At 37.2% G+C, this 22765-nt stretch overlaps 1 protein-coding gene across 4 annotated transcripts in view; it reads left to right on the forward strand.

Annotated features, from left to right (window-relative positions):
• Positions 1–22765, forward strand: part of LOC112048897 (pseudouridylate synthase RPUSD2) — a 505733-nt gene that overhangs the window by 419366 nt on the left and 63602 nt on the right. For 2 of the 4 annotated variants that reach the window (XM_052891152.1, XM_052891151.1), the window contains one exon: positions 1088–1382. The exons of the other annotated variants lie outside the window; for them this stretch is intronic. In XM_052891152.1, coding sequence (XP_052747112.1) covers positions 1200–1382 — 183 coding nt within the window. In that variant the 5' untranslated portion in view covers positions 1088–1199. The remainder of the gene's footprint in view (positions 1–1087; positions 1383–22765) is intronic. 4 annotated transcript variants of the gene reach the window in all.

Genomic DNA, 22765 nt, shown 5'->3' on the forward strand with positions numbered 1-22765 from the left:
TCTACATGGCATCGTATCGGAACGCTAAATCGCTTGACGGTACGTCTATGCCGGTAGGTTGGTAACTAGCCACGGCCGAAGCCTACCACCAGCCAAAAATTTGCCAAAGCCCCAAAGCCTTTGTAGATAACATTATTGTGGGTATGCCCATGTTGGACTTCCTGTAAGGCAAAAGCCTATTTTCTACTCGAGTAGTAGATTGTCTTTTATTATGGCCTCCAGGCTATAATCTAACCTTGTGTCAAATATCCATCTTCCAGATCCACTAGGCAGTTCTTACTTGGGCTGTAAATAGTTTTATACATTTGCTTTTCAAATAAATCAATTATACTGAAGCTGCTAATGCTAACTGGCCGCAGAATTAAGCACAACGGCATATAGGACGACATTTGTTACATTAGAACTCAATCACAATGCAAATTATTTAATAACATATTTGCTCGTAAAGTATCGCTTATTTCACAAAAATGACAATGTTATGTTATCCGATGACATCAAAATGTCATCATATGAAAAACAGGGCATAGATGCAAATTTATTTTCTGAAAGTGTGTTTCCTCGCAAATGTGTTATAAAACGTTGTATGACATACGTGCGCTTTGATAATTACAACCTCTGCTTCCTTACTATAGCTCCCCAAGGCTCGAACTGCAATATCACCTCGGCTGTAATTTTCAACTTACCGCACTTATATTATAATGTACTATTAATTATCAAACTAAGTCTAGTTTACTCATATATTTCATCATTATCAACCCATATTCGGCTCACTACTGAGCTCGAGTCTCCTCTCAGAATGAGAGGGGTTAGGCCAATAGTCCACCACGCTGGCCTAATGCGGATTGGCAGACTTCACACACGCAGAGAATTATGAAAACTCAGGTATGCAGGTTTCCTCACAATGTTTTCCTTCACCGTTTGAGACACGTGATTTTTAATTTTTCAAAATGCACACAACTGAAAAGTTGGATTCGAACCCACACCCTCCGAAATCATAGCCAGAGGTCATATCCACTGGGCTATCACGGCCGCATATATTTATAATACAATATATCATATATTTATAAGGCATTTTCTTTGTCCACAGGTACATGTGAATGTGACAACAGGCCCAAATGTGGGAAGGTCGATAGTGCAGTGTTGTTGATGTGGCTGGTCGGAAGCTGATCGAGCTGGCGTGGTACGGGGGTGGGGGCGCGATGCAGGCGGGCGGCGGCTGGTTCGTGCCGTGGACTATGGGGGTGCAAAAGTTCGCGGTAGCGCTGCCGATGGGCGGCGTAGTGCCGCTGGTGCCGCCCCTGCTGGCTGCGCTGCCGCCGGCGCCGCCGCCGCTGCGGCTCATCGCGCCGCCCCTGCAGCACCAAACGCAATCTGGGAGAAAGGTGAGCGTCTGTTTTCTCCAGCGGAATCTGACTCCAAGCAAATGCAGAGCAGCTGTCGATGTCAATAAGCCAGACGGTCTTGATCACAAGTAGTGGCAAAACTTTGTAATTGTACTTGTAATGTCCCTTGTCCTTACTGTAAAAGCAGTAAGTCACCGTCTCACCACTACACTATTATACACTATAATGGCCAGCAGCAAACGTCCGCCTACTCTCGATGCCAGAGGCAGACTGCCCGCTTTCTCCCACAACCGGTGTAACTCGCACTTGCGAGTTATAGAAATATCGTTACAGAATAGCCTAGCTGTAACGAAGAGTCAAAGCCACCACGATCCAAACCCTGACCATACCATATACGATAAGGGCATTAGCGAATTAAATTTCAGTTTTCATAAAATTACGAATGGTTAGAGATAAATCGTCGAGCCGTGATAGCCCAGTGGATATGACCTCTGCCTCCGATTCCCGAGGGTGTGGGTTCGAATCCGGTCCGGGGCAATACACCTCCAACTTTTCAGTTGTGTGCATTTTAAAAAATTAAATATCACGTGTCTCGATCGGTGAAGAAAAACATCGTGAGGAAACCTGCATACCAAAGAACTTCTTAATTCTCTAAGTATGTGAAGTCTTCCAATCCGCATTGGGCCAGCGTGGTGGACTATTGGCCTTACCCCTCTCATTCTGAGGGGAGACTCGAGCTCAGCAGTGAGCCGAATATGGGTTGATGACGACGAAATCGTCGAATGTAAATAGTACGGTTGTATTGCAAAGCTATATCGAAATAAGGTAGGGAAACAATTTGCGCTCTGTCACGAGCAAACAGAATGATATAAATAAAGAAGCCGCTTGATAAGGGTTGAAATATTACCGAGCTCATAAAACCTAAACCTTAATACTATTTTCATAGATCTAGTCTTTCTACCGCTTTGTAATACAGGTTTCAACTGAATTGATACTCTCGAAGTCTGTTTTGTTGTCTATATGGTATATACACTATTGAGCACAAGTCTCCTCTCATAAAGAGATGGGTTAGGCCAATAGTCCACCACGCTTGCCCAATGACAGATTTTACGGATTGACAGACTTCACTCACGTAGAGAATTAAGAAAATTCTCAGGTATGCAGGTTTCCTCGCGATATTTTTCCTTCACCGTTTGAGACAAGTGATATTTAATTTCTTAAAATGCACATAACGGAAAAGTTGGAAGTTCATGCCCCGGACCGGATTCGTTCCTACGTCCTTCGAATCGATGGCAGAGGTCATAACCACTGGGCTATTACGTCTCTTGTAATTTTAATATGATGTCCTAAATATATCCTAATATTTAAAACTAGAGGAAGCCCGTAACGTCGTCTGCAAGATATTTAGTTTTTCAAATCCTGCGGGAACCATGGGATTTTCCGGGATAATAGTGGCCTATATGTTACTCTATAACAGTAAGTAAGGTAAGAAAGAATCGTTTCAGCCATTCCAGAGGTTAGCCCGGACTAACAGACATAAAAGTTTGTTTATTTATTTATTTATTTATATATAACTGTGTACTGAAAACTGTTATTTTGAAATTACATACAGACCGATTTATTTTATTTAAATGAATTGAACACGTCTCTACTGCTTAACAAAAATCCCAGGCAATATTTGTAGATTATTTTAATATTTTATAACCGTGTGGAAAATTGTTTGGTAGGTCCTTTTTTTATTCGGACCTTCAATCCGCAAGGTACTTATTAGATTATATATTTTACCTCTTTATAGGATAGCATATGGGACTTAAACCAACAATTCTACACCAGCACGGGATCATCAGAAAAAGCATGAAAAAATAGACGCGGCGGTGTACTTTGTACTATAATATGTTGTGATAAGGCAATAAAAATGTAATCTCAAACAAACATTGCATTACGGCGTCTTGGAAATATATGGATAATACGATCTTACCATTTATAGGTAGCGAACGGCAGGTGTTTGCGAAGTTTACGACTATTTGAAGTGGAAAATAGAATCGCGTTCATAATAGTGACAATTATTCTTTGCTGAGAAAATACTAGATAGATATTTTATAATCAATACTATTTCTTCTTCTCGTTGATCCAGCCAGTGTAATAAATAAGAAATAAAACGAAACAGACAAACAACAGAGCCGTGATAGCCCAGTAGATATGACCTCTGCCTACGATTCCGGAGTGTATGAGTTTGATTCCGGACGTGCACCTTCAACTTTTCAGTTATGTGCATTTTAAGAAATTAAATATCACGTGTTTCAAACGGCGAAGGAAAAACATCATGGAGAAACTATGGTCGACCCCCCGCTAGGTGGACTGACGACATCAAGTGAGTCATTGATTCACTGGATGCAGGCGGCTCAGGATCGTGTTGTTTGGAAGGACCTACAAAAGGCCTATGTCCTGCAGTGGACGTCCATCGGCTGATATGATGATGATGAACTATGACGCATTGTTCACACATTTCTAACACTCGTCTTCGGATCATCTTGTCTCATGATCCTGCGTTTGTCTCCTAGTTAAAACTATGAATATTGATCTTATCAGTACATATCCATTTTATCCAAGACTGTGATGGACCTTCCAATGCATAACTTTAACCAATGTACTAAAAAACATTTACTTAGTCGACGTTACTACACCATTGATGAGTTCCTTAATGATGCGTGGAGGCCATTGGATCAGCTTCCACCTTCACACAGGAAGTAAACTTATATTCGGCTCACTGCTGAGCTCGAGTCTCCTCTCAGAATGACAGGGGTTAGGCCAATAGTCCACCACGCTGGCCCAATGCGGATTGGCAGACTTCACACACGCAGAGAATTAAGAAAATTCTCTGATAAGCAGGTTTCCTCACGATGTTTTTCCTTCACCGTATAAGAAACGCGATATTTAATTTCTTAAATTGTACACAACTGAAAAGTTGGAGGTGCATGCCTCGGACCGTATTTCAACCCACACCCTTCAGAATCGGAGGCAGAGGTCATATGGGCTGGGCTATTACGGTAATTATGTTATCAATTGTAAATTATAATATTATTTAAAAAAGATCAACTGTTGAGTTTCTTGCTGACTCTTCTCAGCAGAACCTGTCTTTCAAACCAGTGGTAGAATCTTACAAATAGGCAACTGACGTTTCCGAAGCGCTTGTAATCTAAGCGTACTTGAAATAAATGAATTCTGCATTTTGACTACATTACTTCGAGTATTTTGACTACATTGTACTCTTAGTAGGATGATAATCAAACCTGCATTCCATAGAGTCTCAGATCGATTTGTTTCAATGCAAATATACACGTCACAGCGCTCAGGAAGGCCACAGCAAATCAATATCAATTGTACGTCTAACAAATCTGGGTTAAAATCATTAGGCCGGCCCTGACTAATACTAGGAATATGCTAGGTCGAAGAAGCACTACTATTACAGCATACAGAGCAATGTTTTATGTACTATTCAAACGCAATTAGATGTTATTACCTCTAGAATAGACAATTGGCTCAAATAGATTGTTGTCGCACCTTCTTCTAATTCAAAATAAATTTTAAAGTGGTGGTTCGATCCCCGCCCCGTTGGTCTATTGTCGTTCGCACTCCTAGCACAGTCTTTCCCGACTAGTTGGAGGGGAATGGGAATATTGGTCATATTATAAAAGATATGGCAAATATTCTTTAAAAAAAATACAGAGCAATGTTTTATGTACTATTCAAACGCAATGAGATATTATTACCTCTAGAATAGACAATTGGCTCAAATAGATTGTTGCCGCACCTTCTTCTAATTCTAAACAAGTACATAATTGGGAGAAAGGGAGTATTTTATCGATCAAAAAAGGAAATCGGTAATGTACATTAAATATAAAACTATATGTATATTTTGTGTATTGTATTGCCAAATCACAGCTTTTTATAACTAGTATACTCAAATGGTCAAACGGACGGGTATGTCAACAATGGGTTTTTATTGACTACGGAACCCCAAAAATTAACAGAAGCGCTGTATTATTTCGAATTTGTAACATGTTGGCATTCCAACGGAATTAAACTAATCCTTATAATCTAATCAGATCGTTAAATAGTCTGTTATTTGATTAGTGAGTACGTTGTTAGAGTAATGGCCCTTACCCGAAACCCTTGTCGCTCCACCCCTCGTACCTTTCAGAGGCATTCAAATATTCGATGCGCAACATACTTCACGTGTAACATGACCATACTTTAAACGGGACAGTCCCGTTTTCAGACTACATGTAGTCTTGTTCGTAACGTCCGACCGTCGTAGTACCGATGTCCTTGGTTCATATAATGTGACCATACTCACCGCTTTGAACGGGATAGTCCCGTTTTCCACCGCCTGTTCTTTGGTTCATGTAACGTGACCATACTCACAGCTTTGAACAGGACAGTCCTGTTTTCACAATGTACGTCCTGATGTCTCTATTAGATAACCTTAGAGACCCATAAGTTTAATTTATAATAATGGTATTTTTGAAGCGTTGCCTCGACTGGGAATATAATATCTCATATTATGTCGATTAAAATACAAAAAAATATGCTTTATAGTTTTAGAACTCCGTTGAAAGTCACCTAAAATCTACTGTATCCCAAAAACACCACCGTCCTTCATTATCATGTTTACCTACGGTGTACATCACCTATTAACTTTTATAAATTGAAGATGATCTGACTGTTGCAGTCTTTTGGTCTAAAAGTACCTACCTATAGCCATAGCGCTTATTGCAAGTTGTACAAATATATTTTGTTATAAAAAAAACCTTAACGATAATTATAGGCCATTGATATAAAGCAAAAAGGATAATCCACGCCTCGTACAAACCAAGTGGAAATAAATATTAACCTAATGACATCTTTAACAGCTAATTTATTACTTAATAAATACGCCACCATCTATTGTAAAAACGGCCGGTTATTTTATTGAAATCGTCGATATAAAATAGCTTAGATACGTAGTGAGAATTTTACTTTCTCAGTGTTCTAAAAATAGTTCGTAGATTCAGATTCCCTATATTTTTATTTTTGTAATTGTGTATTTAAATAATTAGCCGACAGTTTTACCCGCATAGTTCCTTTTCCCGTGGAAAACATGAGGTTAAATGTAGTCCATGCACACTTGCCAATAACGAGTTTTTCTTTTGGTATATAAAAATTGATCATCTAGAGATTAACCCCCTAAAACCTCACAAATGGACAACCACACAAACTCACAAACTTTATTATTGTTATATATAACATAACTTATAAAATAAAAGTATTTCTCAATACTAGCAATATTGAGAAATACCTTTATTTTGTTTAACGTTACAATTCAGCAACCTTTTGCTAACATTCAGCTCAACGATGCAGAGATTGACCTGATATCTAAGTGGATTTAATGTAAATCCCTTCGGATTGTCATAACCTACTGCATAAACTTTTTGCTTAATTGGAATACTAAAGAGGAACATTAGTGATAAAAATCTTAGAATATACCTTAGATGATCAAATATTCTTTAAAAAAAATTGATCATCTTAGGAGTATCTCATATTTTCCATATCAGTAATGGTATTTTTTTGTCTTCAGCACATCGTTGTTGGTGGGCACGTGGTTTAAAATTAATCCGTCTGAAATTAACATGTTCCTTAATCAATGTCTGCTCCGCGTCCCACTTTAATAGTAGTATTTAAGTTATAAATCACTTTGTAATTGCCGAGACGCTGCACTTAAGATCATTGCTAATAGTCTAAGAGGCAACCGCCAGACGATCTATGTGACAGTTACATTTAATTTATTTTAAAATATAATATGCAAAATCGCATGCGTTTCTTGAGTTTCAGAACAAACAAGGTCATAAACAATATATTTTAAAATATATTATTTTATACTAACAGGGGTAATTAATGGTTTAGTGTGCATACTTGATTAAGCAAGCGTTCTTTGGCTTCAGTATACTACATTTATTGTTGTGTAATTCTTTATGGGTTACTTGGGATAGGCGGGGAGAGTGACTTGAGTGGAAAAAGGGAGTGTTGGTTAATTGTCAAGGGCGCCCTTAACCCTACACAACGTTCACAAGTCCGTGACTCCACTTATTATTCTCTGGCATTCTATGGTCTTATTTTGGTTACAGTTTGATTAAGTTGTCCTGACACATGTTGTGAATCATAAACTTTGATCGACAGTGGTTTTCTTATTTTTGTAATCCACTTCTGACTCTGCTAAAATAGAATATATATATTACATATATTTATCAGTAATAGAGCTTCAATTTAATTTACAAAAGATTTTTGTTTATGAAATGGATTAAACCTTGGCTGCATTGACGTAACGCGCTTTTCTAAAAGGAGACTATTTTAATCTTGACTTAAATTTAAATAACTTTCTTGATATGGCAAAGTAACGTTTAAAGTTACATTCATTTCTATATTACATGCTGCTATGAATTGGTTTAGTAGCTTAGGCATACCTAAATGACAAATTCACTAAAGCTATGTGTACGAAAACCGACTTAAAAATAGCGTATTGGGTTTTGTAAATGTACATAACTGTACTCCATTGTCGGGAAAACATAAATAATTGAAATTTCTTTCATTAAAGTGAATCTAATTGGAGCATCCGCGTGTCTCGACGTCAAGAAAGAAACTGTATTTTATTATTTCGTTATACGAGTACTTCGTGCCAATAAAAAATATGGTTCAAGGTCAGTTGATTCTATTTTTTTCTTTCGCTCACATCTCCGAGAGATTGGAATAGAGACAATTTCAATTACATTGTTAATTGGGCTGAGATATATTATGATATTTATATGAGTTTTTTTTTATATGAGGCAAAATAATATAAATTTTTCTCTTTAAGAAAATTATATAAGTGAAATATGTTTTTTTATTACTTTTTTATGAGTTTATACTTCAGCAATTTGTCGCTCAATTCTATTATTATCTCATCATCACATCGTAGCGTCGTTTTTAAATGTTTCTATTATACTTACACTCTTGTAAATTGTCACAGGAAACATAAACTACAGTCGTTTATTAAGATAATAATAATGGTAATCATGAATTACATTTAAGATGTATTTTATTATTCTTTTAATCTGAAATCCATTTTTTCTTTTTTATTACCATAGTTTTTGGTTTGGATATAGATGAATTTGAACCCGGTTATTATTTTAGTATAGTATTCATTTCAATGAATGTGATAATCGAAATGAAGAATACGTTTTTAACAAACTTCATGCAACTATGAAGCTGGCCTCACTTTTATAGGTGGACTCTTAGCCTATAACTTGCCCGCAAATTAGTGCTACAAGCGTTTTATAGCCGAATACTTGGGCGTACACTATACATGTATAGAGATCGGAGATGTTTGGAAATTTTAAGTAGTTTTAATAAAAATATTTCTCGAATGTAAGCTGATAATTAATTAATTTAAATAAGTAATTGAAGCTCGCTGTACTTCATAGCCTTTTATTATTTTTTAGATAGATGATAGATCATAATTTACATTGGTAATGAAATTCCGTATTCGTAATTAAATAGAGCTAAAATTTCAAATATAAATACCTAACCTATCATTATCATTAAAAAAAACTAATTACTCGCATATTTAGCCATACCACGGGCAAAATATATTAACAAATGATATATTTACGTTGAGGAGTAAACTTTTATTAAAACTAGACAATTTTGTAGTTCGAATTTTGTCTGGTTTTGATATTCTTATTTTCGCGTTTTAATTTTACGAAAAGAAAAATGTGGAATCCCTTATTTATTGCCTCCGACTCTCAAATACCAAATGTAAGCAAAGCAATTAATATAATTGGATAATTAACGGGCCGAGATCAGCGGCGAAAACAATTAGTCATCTCAATTAATTGTAATTATCTTAAGAAACTTGAGGTTTCGATTCGCACAAATTTATGGAGTTACTCGTTGATGCGTCATTTAAGGACCGATACACATTAAACCGTGATAGCTCAGTGGATAAGGCCTTCTGCCTCTGCCCTTGCGTTTGGAGAGCGTAGGTTCGAACTTCTAATCTTGTCCGGGGCATGCACCTCTAACTTTTCAGTTACGTGCATTATAAGATATTAAATATCACGTGTCTCAAACGGTAAAGGTACATCGCAAGGAAACTTGCATACCTGAAAATTTTCTTAATTCTCTACGCGTGTGAAGTCTGCCAGCCCGCGTTGGGCCAGCGTGGTGGACTATTGGCCTAACCTCTTTCATTCTGAGAGGAGACTCGAGCTCAGCAGTGAGCCGAATATGGGTTGATAATGATGAAGAAGTATGCATACTCAGGAATACATAAGTAAGGTATTCCCGAGTATGCCATGTTGTGTTGTTATGAGTGATAATGGTTTATTTAAAATATTACCCTTATTATATAAGGGTAAAGCTGACTAACTCACTAACTGACATAAAAAGCTTACGAGTTCATTTTTCGAGTTACTGATCATAAAGCGCGGACAAATTCGTGGGCGTTGTGTAATAGTACTACTAATACTAGCGGACTCCCGCGACTTCGTCCGCGTGGAATTCAGTTTTTCACAAATCCCACGGGAACCATGGTTTTTCCGGGATGAAAAGTAGCCTATGTGTTAATCCAGAGTGAAATCTATTTCCATTCCAAATTTCGGCCAAATCGCTTCAGTAGCCGCAGCGTAAAGGAGGTACAAACATACACACACACGAACTTTCGCCTTTATAATTTTAGTGTGATGTAAAAAAAATGTTTTTAAAACTCGCTTTCAGTCTATAACTTGAATAATCCCTTCCCCATAAAAAAATCCTCTTCGCAAACGATATAGACATTTAAATAATTTAGATAGGGTGCATTCATAGTTAATGAGCAAAAATTCTATTGCGATTGAATAATTCCACCGATGCCCGCTTCGGTACTCGTTGTTATGTCCGGTGGTTGCGATGAACTTTTTGTAGAACTTCACTTAGTGGACCTACCTACATATTATTATGTTCTAACTATGCTAATGAAATACAAAATATTTTTATCTGTTTGCTTGTAACTTCAATAGATTTGGACTGAGAATACTAAGTTTCTACTTAAATCTCTATATTAAGGTCTCTTGAAAAATTTAAGCTTTTATATAACCTAAACCATTCCTTTAAAATATTTAACAATTTAGTAAAACGAGGTTCATGGTAAAAATCAGTGTATTTTTAAATATTTACTACAAACACTACATAACGTCACAAATATTATGAAAATAATTACAAAACAACAAACAAAATCATTATTTATAGAATATATGTAATTGTAATAGAAGTATTAAGTTAGCTCACCAACCCTATTTAAAAAACTCGGCGATTTTATGTTCTAGAAACTCCGCAATAAGACATTAACTAGAGTTATGAATCTTAAAATGTATTCTTCACAATACAATAAGCAAGTAAAGCCGCAGGTAAACCTGATATCACCATAAAAGGATATATAATTTGAACCACTTTAAATTAATGTGACAGTAATGCGTTAAACCCGTTACCATATATGGGCATGTCATCGAGTGTGATACAGGTTCCAATAACCATCGTGATGATATTCTCACAGCGTCGCAATTTTTTTTTATATCTTTTACATCTATTTGCCGCCTCTGTACTATTGTGAACTTTGTGGTTACAAAAATAGAGTTTGAATTTGAGTGTTAGTTAATGAAGCTATTTAACAGAAAATAAGACTAGGTTACAACATTAACCCATGATTGGTAGTGTTGAATTATATTAAACGCTTTTGTTTTTGAAAAAAAAAATACTGCCTGCAAGTAGTCACTTTTTTTATTTTAACCTCATCAACGGGTATATTCAGTACGTTGTTTGTCGTTGAATTCGTCGGACAGCTCGTCTTTGAGTACATCTTGGAGATCTGGATTCTGATAATAGAAGTTGTTCTTTTCCATTGTAAGGGAATTTAGAGCTGAGTATTTTAATATGTTTGCTTTATAATGGCTACATTGTGACCTTTAAACGTTTGTGATATATAGATAGCCGTGATAGCCCAGTGGATATGACCTCTGCCTTCGATTCGGAGGGCGTAGGCTCGAATCAGGTATGGGGTATGCATTTTCAACTTTTCAGTTATGTGCATTTCAAGAAATTAAATATCACATGTCTCAAACGGTGAAGGAAACCTGCACACCTGAGAATTTTCTTACTAGGTATGTGAAGTCTGCCAATCCGCATTGGGCTAACGGTGACTTTGGTTCTTCTAAGGATCTCTTCATTTCTCATTCGATCACGCAGAGATACTCCGATCATAGCTTCATCGCTCTAACTTTCCAAATACGAATTCGTAGCAAAAAATGAGACATTTAGTCAGTTACCTAGATACCATCAATAAAATACCTGGCGCTATTTGTCATGATTGTATGTCGCCGTTTACATTTCAATATGAACAGGAACCGGAAATTGGTTTCCAAGCACTGTGAACGCTTCCAATGATTTGTATCTGCGCTGCGATCACTTAGGGGGCAAATCGAGTTCGTCCTAATTTAAATTCTATCGCCCTGGAGTTACGGTTCGTAATCCCGGGGCGGGTGGACAAAGAAAGGTGTGTCTTGTCGGTGACACTTTTCAATGGAAGTTTGGGAGTATTAAAATTTATGGAGCCTCCGTTGATGCGTGAACACAATGCATACATTATTTCGTCTGTGTTGTTTATTGGTTAGAGAATAGAATGTTTTGAGGTACAAAATATATTTTGTATTATCGTTGTCATTGTTATCCTATTACGACCTCCGTGGCGCAGTGGTATGCGCGGTGGATTTACAAAACGGAGGTCCTGGGTTCGATCCCCGGCTGGGCAGATTGTGATTTTCTTAATTGGTCCAGGTCTGGCTGGTGGAAGGCTTCGGCCGTGGCTAGTTACCACCCTACCGGCAAAGACGTACCGCCAAGCGATTTAGCGTTCCGGTACGATGCCGTATAGAAACCGAAAGGGGTGTGGACATTCATCCTCCTCCTTACAAGTTAGCCCGCTTCCATCTAAGACTACATAATCACTTACCATCAGGTGAGATTGTAGTCAAGGGCTAACTTGTAAACAATAAAAAAAAAAAACGAGTATAACGGCCCTCCACAGCCAGGCCTCTCTGCTTATAGAAGAGATGATATGTATAAACTGGCAAGTTCGTTGATAACACTCCCATGATATGCGGGCGACAGGGAGAAAAACTGCGCGGGTGTGAAATCATGTGCATCGGACGTGGGTTTTTCATGCATCGCTAGCTTGTCAATGCATAGCTTTAAGCAATGTGTTAAAAATCGACGGCCGCGTGGCGCAGTGGGTAGTGACCCTGCTTTCTGCATCCACGGCCGTGGGTTCGATTCTTACAACTGAAAAATATTTGTGTGATGAGCATGAGTGTCTTCCAGCGTCTGTGTGTATTTATACATTATATAAGTATTTATATGTAGTATATAATTGTATATTAATATTATAATATCAACTATCTTAGCACCCATAACACAAGCTACTCTGTATGCTTACTTTGGGGCTAGATAGTGATGTGTATTGTTTAAGTATATTCATTTAAAAAAAAAAAATCCATCCATCCATCACAGTCTTGGGGATCTTGTTATAGAAGTACACTCAAACCTACAAAAGATTTTTTTACTCTTTGGAGACGATATGCAGAAATAACTAACTTATGCCCGTGTCTAGTAACCCGTGGGTTTAAATCTCCTTTTCGTTTGAAATATGTGCATATTAGTATTTAAATAATGCCTAGCGATTAACATAATAAAACATAATGGAGCGAGCTATGCTTGGTGTTTCTCTGCGTGATCGAATCAGAAATGAGGAGATCCGCAGACGAACTAAAGTCACTGATATAGCTCAGCGAGTCGCGAAGCTGAAGTGGCAGTGGGCAGGCCACATAGTTCGAAGAGCCGATGGACGTTGGGGTCCCAAGGTGCTGGAATGGCGACCCCGCACCGGAAAGCGCAGTGTTGGTCGACCCCCCACTAGGTGGACCGAAAACATTAAGCGGGTTGCAGGGAGCCGCTGGATGCTGGCGGCTCGAGACCGTTTTGTTTGGAAGTCCATACAAGAGGCCTATGTCCAGCTATGGACGTCCATCGGCTGACAATGATGAATATTTAAATAGGTGCATTATGACAATACCATTACGATACACGCAACTGCAGCACCCATTGCAACTAAGTACATTTTGAGATACTCTTCAAAACTAATTGCATTTTAACGGCCACCGCAAACATGGTAAACGTCCTAACCAGCGTGCGCTCGGTGTGAGATACGAGGGAGGCTGGGAATCATCTGCTATAGTATGCGCATTATCATCTGAGTCGTCCGGTCATAAAAGTCAAAAAAGATAGGAATGTGCAGCGCGCCTACCTGCGCACCCTAATTATCGATAAACGGCTACCTGCGCACGTGCTAATGATGAGTCAATAATGATTTGGACGATTCTGATTGGTCGGTTTCTAATGTAATTGCATTGCGTATTTTTTTTGCTATAAATGTGTTTACTGCAATTAAATAAATACATTCATGTGTTACTCGTTGCGCACTATGGATACTAATATATAATAAATTTGGCAGAAGACGAAGATTCTGATGATGAAGACTCAGATGAAGATTAATTTTATTTAGTTAATAATTATATAATATGAAATATGTATTATATTAAATCAAATATTGTTAATTTTTTTAATTTTGTGAACAAGATACGATAATAAACTTTACTTATCGATAATATGTCTTTCATTGTTACACCCTTCACTAGACGGCTCCATAAGACCCATAAGTGCAAGCGAGATAGATATAGAGAAATGATTTATGGCCCTAAGACTCAGTTGTTAATGCTATTAGTATAGTTGGCACGGTGCCATGAGGCTCCAGGTGAGACTACACGTGTAGCCATATCGGAATCACCGCTGGCTCCTACTGAGGAGGTTGTCCTTAAAGCTCTATTAGGAATACACTTAGAACTACAAGTATGTCATAAATAAGCGTGTGCTTTTTTTTATTTTTTTTTTATTCTTTACAAGTTAGCCCTTGACTACAATCTCACCTGATGGTAAGTGATGATGCAGTCTAAGATGGAAGCGGGCTAACTTGTTTAGGAGGAGGATGAAAATCCACACCCCTTTCGGTTTCTACACAGCATCGTACCGGAACGCTAAATCGCTTGGCGGTACGTCTTTGCCGGTAGGGTGGTAACTAGCCACGGCCGAAGCCTCCCACCAGCCAGACCTGGACAAATTAAGAAAATCTCAATCTGCCCAGCCGGGGATTGAACCCAGGACCTCCGTCTTGTAAATCCACCGCGCATACCACTGCGCCACGGAGGCCGTCAAAAAGTGTGTGCTTATTGGCATTAACTTTCAGATTTTACTAGGATTCCGCAGCATAAAAGGAAAATATGGAACCATTATAAGATCAATTTAATGTCCGTCTATCTGTTTTGTCTGTCTGTCATGTCCCTTTATATCCGGAATGCGTGGAGGAATCGAGTTGATGATTCTGGGTCTGAAATTCGGGAAAGCTCGGCAAACAGTGTAGCAATTCCTGAACATTTTATAATTATCCTACCAACGGAACTGGATACGAAATCTATAAAGTTTGTAGTGTTGTAAGGGGTAATCTCTGGATCCATTAAACCGACTTTCAAATCAATATAAGCATTAGACCGACTTTAGGCGGAACTGTCAGATATTCTGATATTATAAGGAGTAAAAGTACTACTACTTAGGTTATATTTTTGACCGGGAACTTCGCGGGTGAAAACTTACGCTAGTCAGACATATATAACACAATCGTTGAAAATACACTAAGGAGGTTAAATGTCGAGTAAAAACATATTTAGAAATCACCTCAGTTACACGTAAAATGATTAGAACTTGGACTTTACAGGGTGCTATATGTTATCGCCGTTTAGTGTTGGAAATAGTAGTCTGTGACGGATATGACGTCGCTCGAACTCGTGTTGGCTTCAGTGTGCTCGAGGCGTTCGAACCGTCCACATCGATTGTTGTGTAATTCTTTATGGGTTACTTGGAATAGGCGGTGAGAGTGACTTGAGTGGAAAAGGGGAGTGTTTGATATCAGTAAAAGGCGCCTTTAACCCTACACACATCGTTCACAAGTACGTGACTCCACTCAAGATCATTCTCTGCCATTCTAGGGTCTTATTTTGATTACAGTTTGATTTGTTAATTAAGTTGTCCTGACAAGTGTTGTGAATCATAACCTTTGTTCGACATTGGTTATCTTAATTTTGTAATCACCTTTGAGTCCACTAAAATATAACAATTAGACATAAAAACATACACCCAAAATACATAACCCTCCAGTAGCAGTTGGGTACAAAATGTTTTCACAACCACTAAGTTCTACAAACTAGGTAGTAAGTCAGGAACATAGGAACAAGCCGTTATTCATTCGAACTGATAAAAACAAATCTGAGTCATGTACATCGCAGCTGAAATATGAGTTTGGCTGTATGAATATTGAACAGTCTGGCGCGGAGCCAGCGGAGGCTGGGGCGGCGGCTTTTATTGCATCAGGTGGTCGGGCCGGATTGTATTGATTGATGACTTCTCCGCTCAGATCTGAACTTGAACCTACTTCAGGTTGTTGTAAGTTAAAGTTTTCAAAAACACTGACTTCTTCTCTGAGTGAAAACATTGTTGTGCGTTTATTTTTCTTATTCTTTACAAATTTGCCCTTGACTTAAATCTCACCTGATGGTAAGTGAAGATGCAGTCTAAGATGGAAGCGGGCTAACTTGTTAGGAGGAGGATGAAAATCCACAGCTTTCGATTTCTACACGGCATTGTACCGGAACGCTAAATCGCTTGGCGGTACGTCTTTGTCGGTAGGGTGGTAACCGCGGCCGAAGTCTACCACCAGCCACTACTAACTAATTAAGAAAATCTCAATCTGCCCAGCCGAGGATCGAACCCAGGGCCTCCGTTTTGTAAATCCACCGCGCATACCTCTGCGTCACGGAGGGCGTTAGTCTCGAAATAAAGAACTAGACGTTCCTGTGATTCCAAATACGGTCACGTGGTGATCACGACTAACTCAATTCATACCCTACCTCGGTCTAAACGTCCCACCAAAGTCCGAGTCTCACAGGTGAAGGTGATTTCTATCCCCTACAGTTATTGTAGTCTTCTAGAACTCACCCAATCCGCAAGGTGACGGGGAAGTTTGTTATCAACTATGAATGTTTGATTTACTTTACTATTCTCCACGACAACCTGAAGCTCATGTGACAACCGACACCCAGACCCTTTAAAACACCATCATTTACGTACGTACAAAAGAGGATTTACAATTAACATAGAGCCATCACATTATCTGAGGATCACCTCGATTATAAAATGAAGCGAGAATTTGCTACCAAAGGTACGTTTTAGGTTTACCAAGAAAATTAAATACCTACTTTAGTATTAAAGCTTTATATGTATAAAACAATATTATAGGTAGGTAAGTATGATAGCATTATAATCAGTTATTCAATTGAAACCTATTAAAAATAATTGTATTGTTTAGTACATTACTGACTTAACAACATTGGAAGTGAGGGCCCTTGACCTACAAATATGAATATCAAAATAAAGTCTTTCACAATATTCAATCACTCACTTCCCCACAAACCTACTTGCCTTCATAATAAGGGATCGGCTATTTTGAATTCGGCACGCATCCTCTTACATTACATTTATTTTTACAAACAAATAGAAACCTTATTGAAATTCGAACAAAGTTCATTAACGCTTGGAACGTTCTGCCTAAATTCTATCAACAACTCACTGAATCCTGATTGGCAATTACCGTGCTTACGTATTAGATAATAAATGTTATAACAGGTTGTATGTATTAACTTGGTAATTTATGCGCAACGCCGTACGTGTCAAATGTTTAAGGTTTACCGACTCGATGCACACGCCACACGGTTCGAATAGCGTAACGATTTTAAATCGATAATTGTGCATTCGCGATTGCTGCGATTCGTGTGAATCGATTTTTTATTCACGGGAATGAGGAAAATTTAATCGATAAAACGATTGCATGCTAATAACAGTGGCAAACTCTGTAGTAATGTCTTAATCTGGTTAACCTTCGTGAGTGGATATCCCAACAAATTAAAAATATCTGGGGTCGAATAGACCAGATGGTTCTTTTACAGTGTTGGTTTTTATATTTGTTTATTTTTATGATTGGCAAATATTCTTTGGCTAATCATTTATCAGTCTTTAGGGGTAATTGAAGGACGAGATGATTCTCGTTCCCCTACAAATACCCGGATAGACTGAGATAGAATGGGTACGACCATAGTCTAACCTAAGTCTAGGGAATGAACCCATGATTTTTTAGGATGCAGTCCGGTCCCTTTAATAATAATAATAATAATAATTTTTATTAAAGATAAAAGCACCCAGTATACATTTTACATATTGAAATAAAATAATAATAATTAATAATACAAATAGGTATTAAAACTTACATACTAACTGGGAAGGTTAAAAGACTTCCCAGGCGTCATTCTAGTCCGGAGTATAAACTATTTCTTATTATTGTCTTTAACCTGGAGCTATTGAGGCTTTATTTATATCCATCAAAAAATCCTTAACACTGAATAGCAAATCGCTGACAAAAAGACAATCAAACGTAAATCATACAGATAAGTATAATGGATAAGACTGTAAAACGTAATTTCGTCTCAAAGAAAATAACTGTCGATTCATCGGTAATGACAATAAACCTTTTTATCAAAATCTAAACCTTCGTTATCCACAGGCGCGACGATTCGACTCCCTTTGATAAGGGTCAACCAAAAAGTTAACCACCACACGAGAGAGATATCAGACGCACTGAATTCTTCTCTCTCAAAGTACTGGGCCATTTGGCCATAAAATTAGAATGTTTCAATAAAACTGTTTTATAAGTTCTAAAATATTTTATTTTACGTCTGTGTGTGTGTTAATAAGTTAGCAATAGATTAATTTTAATATGATTTACTTTCGTAATTTTGCCTCTTTTCCGACAGTAAGCGACTATACAAAAAAAAATATGAGTACGACATTGAAAAAGTTCGAAGTATTTATAATTTTGTGTATTTTTGCTTGGCTGTATAATTGTTAAAAAATTTAATTATTAGTTATGTCCTTGCATATCTTGATTTTTTTTTATTATTCATTCATACTGCACGGATAAGACCAAGAGGGTAGACTCAAATCCGAAATGTCTAGTGCGAGTACTCCTAGCAAACCTTTTCACTTAGTTGAAATAAAAGCCTTTATGTAGGTACAGTTTACAAATACTGAAAGCTGGCTTGTTTGTCGGACCAAATTTCCAAAATATTCTGTATACTTTTAGACGTGTTGTTTGAAGGGTCAAACGAAGCTCGAGAACATTCCTTTTTTTGGTTCAGGTCGTAACAACATTGGACCACAAATTTCAATAACGCCACGGCAGCGGCCATCTTTTTGTGCGTACACGAAAATGGAGGCCGCAAAAAGTTGGCGGGAATTCGAGATAGTTTCGCTTTGATGAAAAGTGTACTTTGCAACTTGTTCGGTCCCTGGTTTTCGGGTTAGTTTGCGTTTTCCGAAGTTTTTGGACGTTTCATTCTGATAAAACAACAGAATACCTGAGCGAGGAACAGAATACAATATCTATTGTTTAATGTCGTCGTTTCTAAATGTGATTCGTAGTTTTTATTTGTTAATTTAGCTCAGCTGGCCTATTCACTATTTTGGTCTTTTTTATCAACCTATTAAAATAAATATCAAATCAATTGACAGGAATGTCATTTACATGCTTTATGATATACACCAGTAAGCACCGGATGACATTTGTTACATAAAATCTCAATTTCGTAATCTAGCATACGTCAAATATAGTGAATTAGCCTGCAGATTACCATCATGTGACATTAATTTAGTACAGTGGTTAACATAAAGGTTGTAGTGACTGAAGTATAATGTTTCAGCGTCACACAATTTTACTGTATGGACTGCAGGCTAATTCACTAACTTTGACGTATGTAGTTGACATATACGAAATTGAGATTCTATGTAACAAATGTCATCCGGTGCCTACAACCCTTCGTGGATATCATAGATGACAATTTACAGTCGATTTGATGTGTTGAACAGGTTGTTAATAAAGACCAAATTAGTGAATAGGCCTCTGGTCGTGCTTTGAAATTTGTGTGTTTTCTACTTAAAGTATAATATGCAATGCCAAAAACGAATAATAAATGTATTTATTTTCGTTACAATAATGCAGTAATTAAAATGCGTACCTACAACATCCAATATTACAGGAAACATACGTTTTTATTAATATATCGAAATGCATACATTCACGTAATAATGTATACTACGTGCTACAGGAAGTAATGTGATGTATAGTAATAGATAGAAATACATGTTAGAGACGTGTATCCTCCAAATTAGTAGTTAGATATGTAAACAAGCTGGTTGCTTAATATTCCCGACTCATTTAGTTATCAGTCATATTGCCTCGTTGGATTATTGGGTAGCTTGTTATTAATTACGAGTTACTGGGTTCAAGGGTACTGATACTGGGTGGGTGGAATTAACCCCGCACCGGAAAGCGCAGTGTTGGTCGACCAACACAAGGGAGCCGCTGGATGTTGGCGGCTCGAGACCGTGATGTTTGGCAGTCCATGCATGAAGCCTATGTCCAGCAGTGGACGTCCATCGGCTGATTATGATAACAATGAAAATGATGACTGGGTTCGAGTCCCTACTAAAGCCAACAAAAAAATTACGAGGTACTGAATGCAAGTCACCAAAAAATATAGGTTTTCTTTTAAGAAATTTTCTATTAGCACGATTTCACGTTAATTAACCGACTTCAAAAAGGAGGAGGTTCTCAATTCGGTCGGTATTTTTTTTTTTTTTTTTTTTTTATGTATGTACACCGATTACTCAAAGACGCCTGGACCAATTTCAAAAATTCTTTTTTTGTTTGAAACGGTATAGTCCTCATTTGGTCCCATTGCCATCATGTCAAGATCTGATGATGGAATCCTGGAGAAATTGAGGGGAACTTTCGAAAATTATATGGGTGTCTAGTATGTTCGTAAACTTTTCCATTTAGTACTTTTAAGCACTACAATTTCATGAAGGTTTGGAATCGATCTGATGATGGAGCCATAAAACAGACGAGGGAACTCCTCGGCGATTTACAGCAGTTACCTTGTGTTTGGGCTTGATTAATTTGTATTAATGAGAACTTTCCACATAGATAGGCTGTGACTGTCATTTAAGGGTTTGGTGATGAAGACCAAGGAGAATTTAGGGAACTCCTTAACAGTTTACAGTAACTACCTTGTGTTTGGCCTTGATTAATTCGTATTGCTGAGAACTTTCTACCTAGATGAGTTGTGTCTGTTATTAGGGGTCTGATGATGAAGACCAAGGTCAATTAAGGGAATCCCTTAACGGTTTACGGTAGTTACCTTGTGTTTGGGCTTGATTAATTTGTATTAATGAGAACTTTCCACATAGATAGGCTGTGACTGTCATTTAAGGGTTTGATGATGAAGACCAAGGACAATTAAGGGAACTCCTTAACAGTTTACAGTAACTACCTTGTGTTTGGCCTTGATTAATTTGTATTGTTGAGAATTTTGTACCAAGATGGGTTGTGACTGTCTTTAGAGGTCTGATGTATTCTTTTGAGATGAAATTTTACACTAAAAATGGAAAAATAATGAAAATTTTAATAAAAAAAAATACAACCGACTTCAAAACCTAAAAACGTACCCACTAAACTAAAAAGCGAAAAATAACATCATAATATGTTCTACCTGCTGATCAGTATGAAGGCGGTGCTTAGCCGGTGTTGTCTTAATTTAAGCCATTTCTGACAAGACCACATGAAACAACACTGTCTGAAAAATCTAAATCTATAAGATATTCTCACATGGCTTGAATTAATACATCACCGGCTTAGCACCGCCTTCATACTGATCAGCAGGTAGAACATATTATGATGTTATTTTTCGCTTTTTAGTTTAGTGGGTACGTTTTTAGGTTTTGAAGTCGGTTGTATTTTTTTTTATTAAAATTTTCATTATTTTCAATATCGAATCGAACCCAGACCTCGCAGATATGAGTCTGACCCCTTACCCGTGGTTGTATTATAGTTTTTCTTATCTCTGTAAGGCTGTGTTATTCTTAAAAAGTGACTTAAAATGAGCAAAGTTTGAGCGCTAACTCTCGAGAGCTGAATAACCTTACTTTTAAAAATCCGACTTAAAACTTACGAGTAAAGTTGCAGTTTTTTCTTTTCACGGTAACATAACATGAAACAAAGGGCAATAACTCAAAATAAAACCAAGAATATTTTTTTACGTTTAACCAAGAATGTTAAAACGTACAAAAGTTAAGACGAAATCTTTTAGTTTATGACGGGACTCATTCGTTCGGTTATTGGAATTGAATTGGTTATTTTTATGACCCTAATTATTATTATTGGGCAGGGCTGTGACATAAAGAGTAGCTTAATTTGTATAAGACCTCATCAGACACCAAAATAAAATCATACATTTAGATAAATTATTATTATTAATTACTCATTCATCATAAAATGCAAAACATAGTAATTGTATATTGTAATTTTACATATTTTTATTTTGTCGCTCCATATAAAAAATTAATCGCGAAGCTGAAGTGGCAATGGGCGGGACACATAGTTCGAAGAGCCGATGGACGACCCCCATCAGGTGGACTGACAACAACAAGCGAGCCTCAGGAATTCGTTGGCTCAGGATCCTGATGTTTGGAAGTCCTTACAAAAGGCCTATGTCCTGCAGTGGACGTCCATCGGCTGATATGTTCAAAATTATGATTATTATTATTAAAAAAAAATACATAACAATTTTGTACTAAATATCAATTCTATTTTAAATCCAATAGTTTGAGTAATAATACAAGCCAGTAAATTGTATCAATATTGATTGAGACAATTACGGACATATATATACATACATGCATAATAGAAAACAGTCTCATTCGAAGACGCTTCAATACATAATATTAATTTGTGTACGCTGTGTTAACCTATAATTAGCTGTGCAATAACTACTCATATATTTATTTCAATGTAAATCTTTAACATGTGAAATTGTAATAGCTGTTGGTTATCCTAATAAAATAAATAAATAAATAAATAAATAAATATTTGTACAACGTTTAAAATAACCTGGAAATGGAATTCCTCGCGCACTATCAACAACATCAAAAGCCTACGCCCTGCTGGATCTTATTAGCGATGCAAAGAATAATAACACAATAGCTCATTATTTCTAGAGCCATAAATTACGATGTAAGAAAGACAACGATAATGATCTACATTGTGA

Source organism: Bicyclus anynana, chromosome 3 (genome assembly GCF_947172395.1).
Source record: "Bicyclus anynana chromosome 3, ilBicAnyn1.1, whole genome shotgun sequence".
Lineage (NCBI taxonomy): Eukaryota > Metazoa > Arthropoda > Insecta > Lepidoptera > Nymphalidae > Bicyclus > Bicyclus anynana.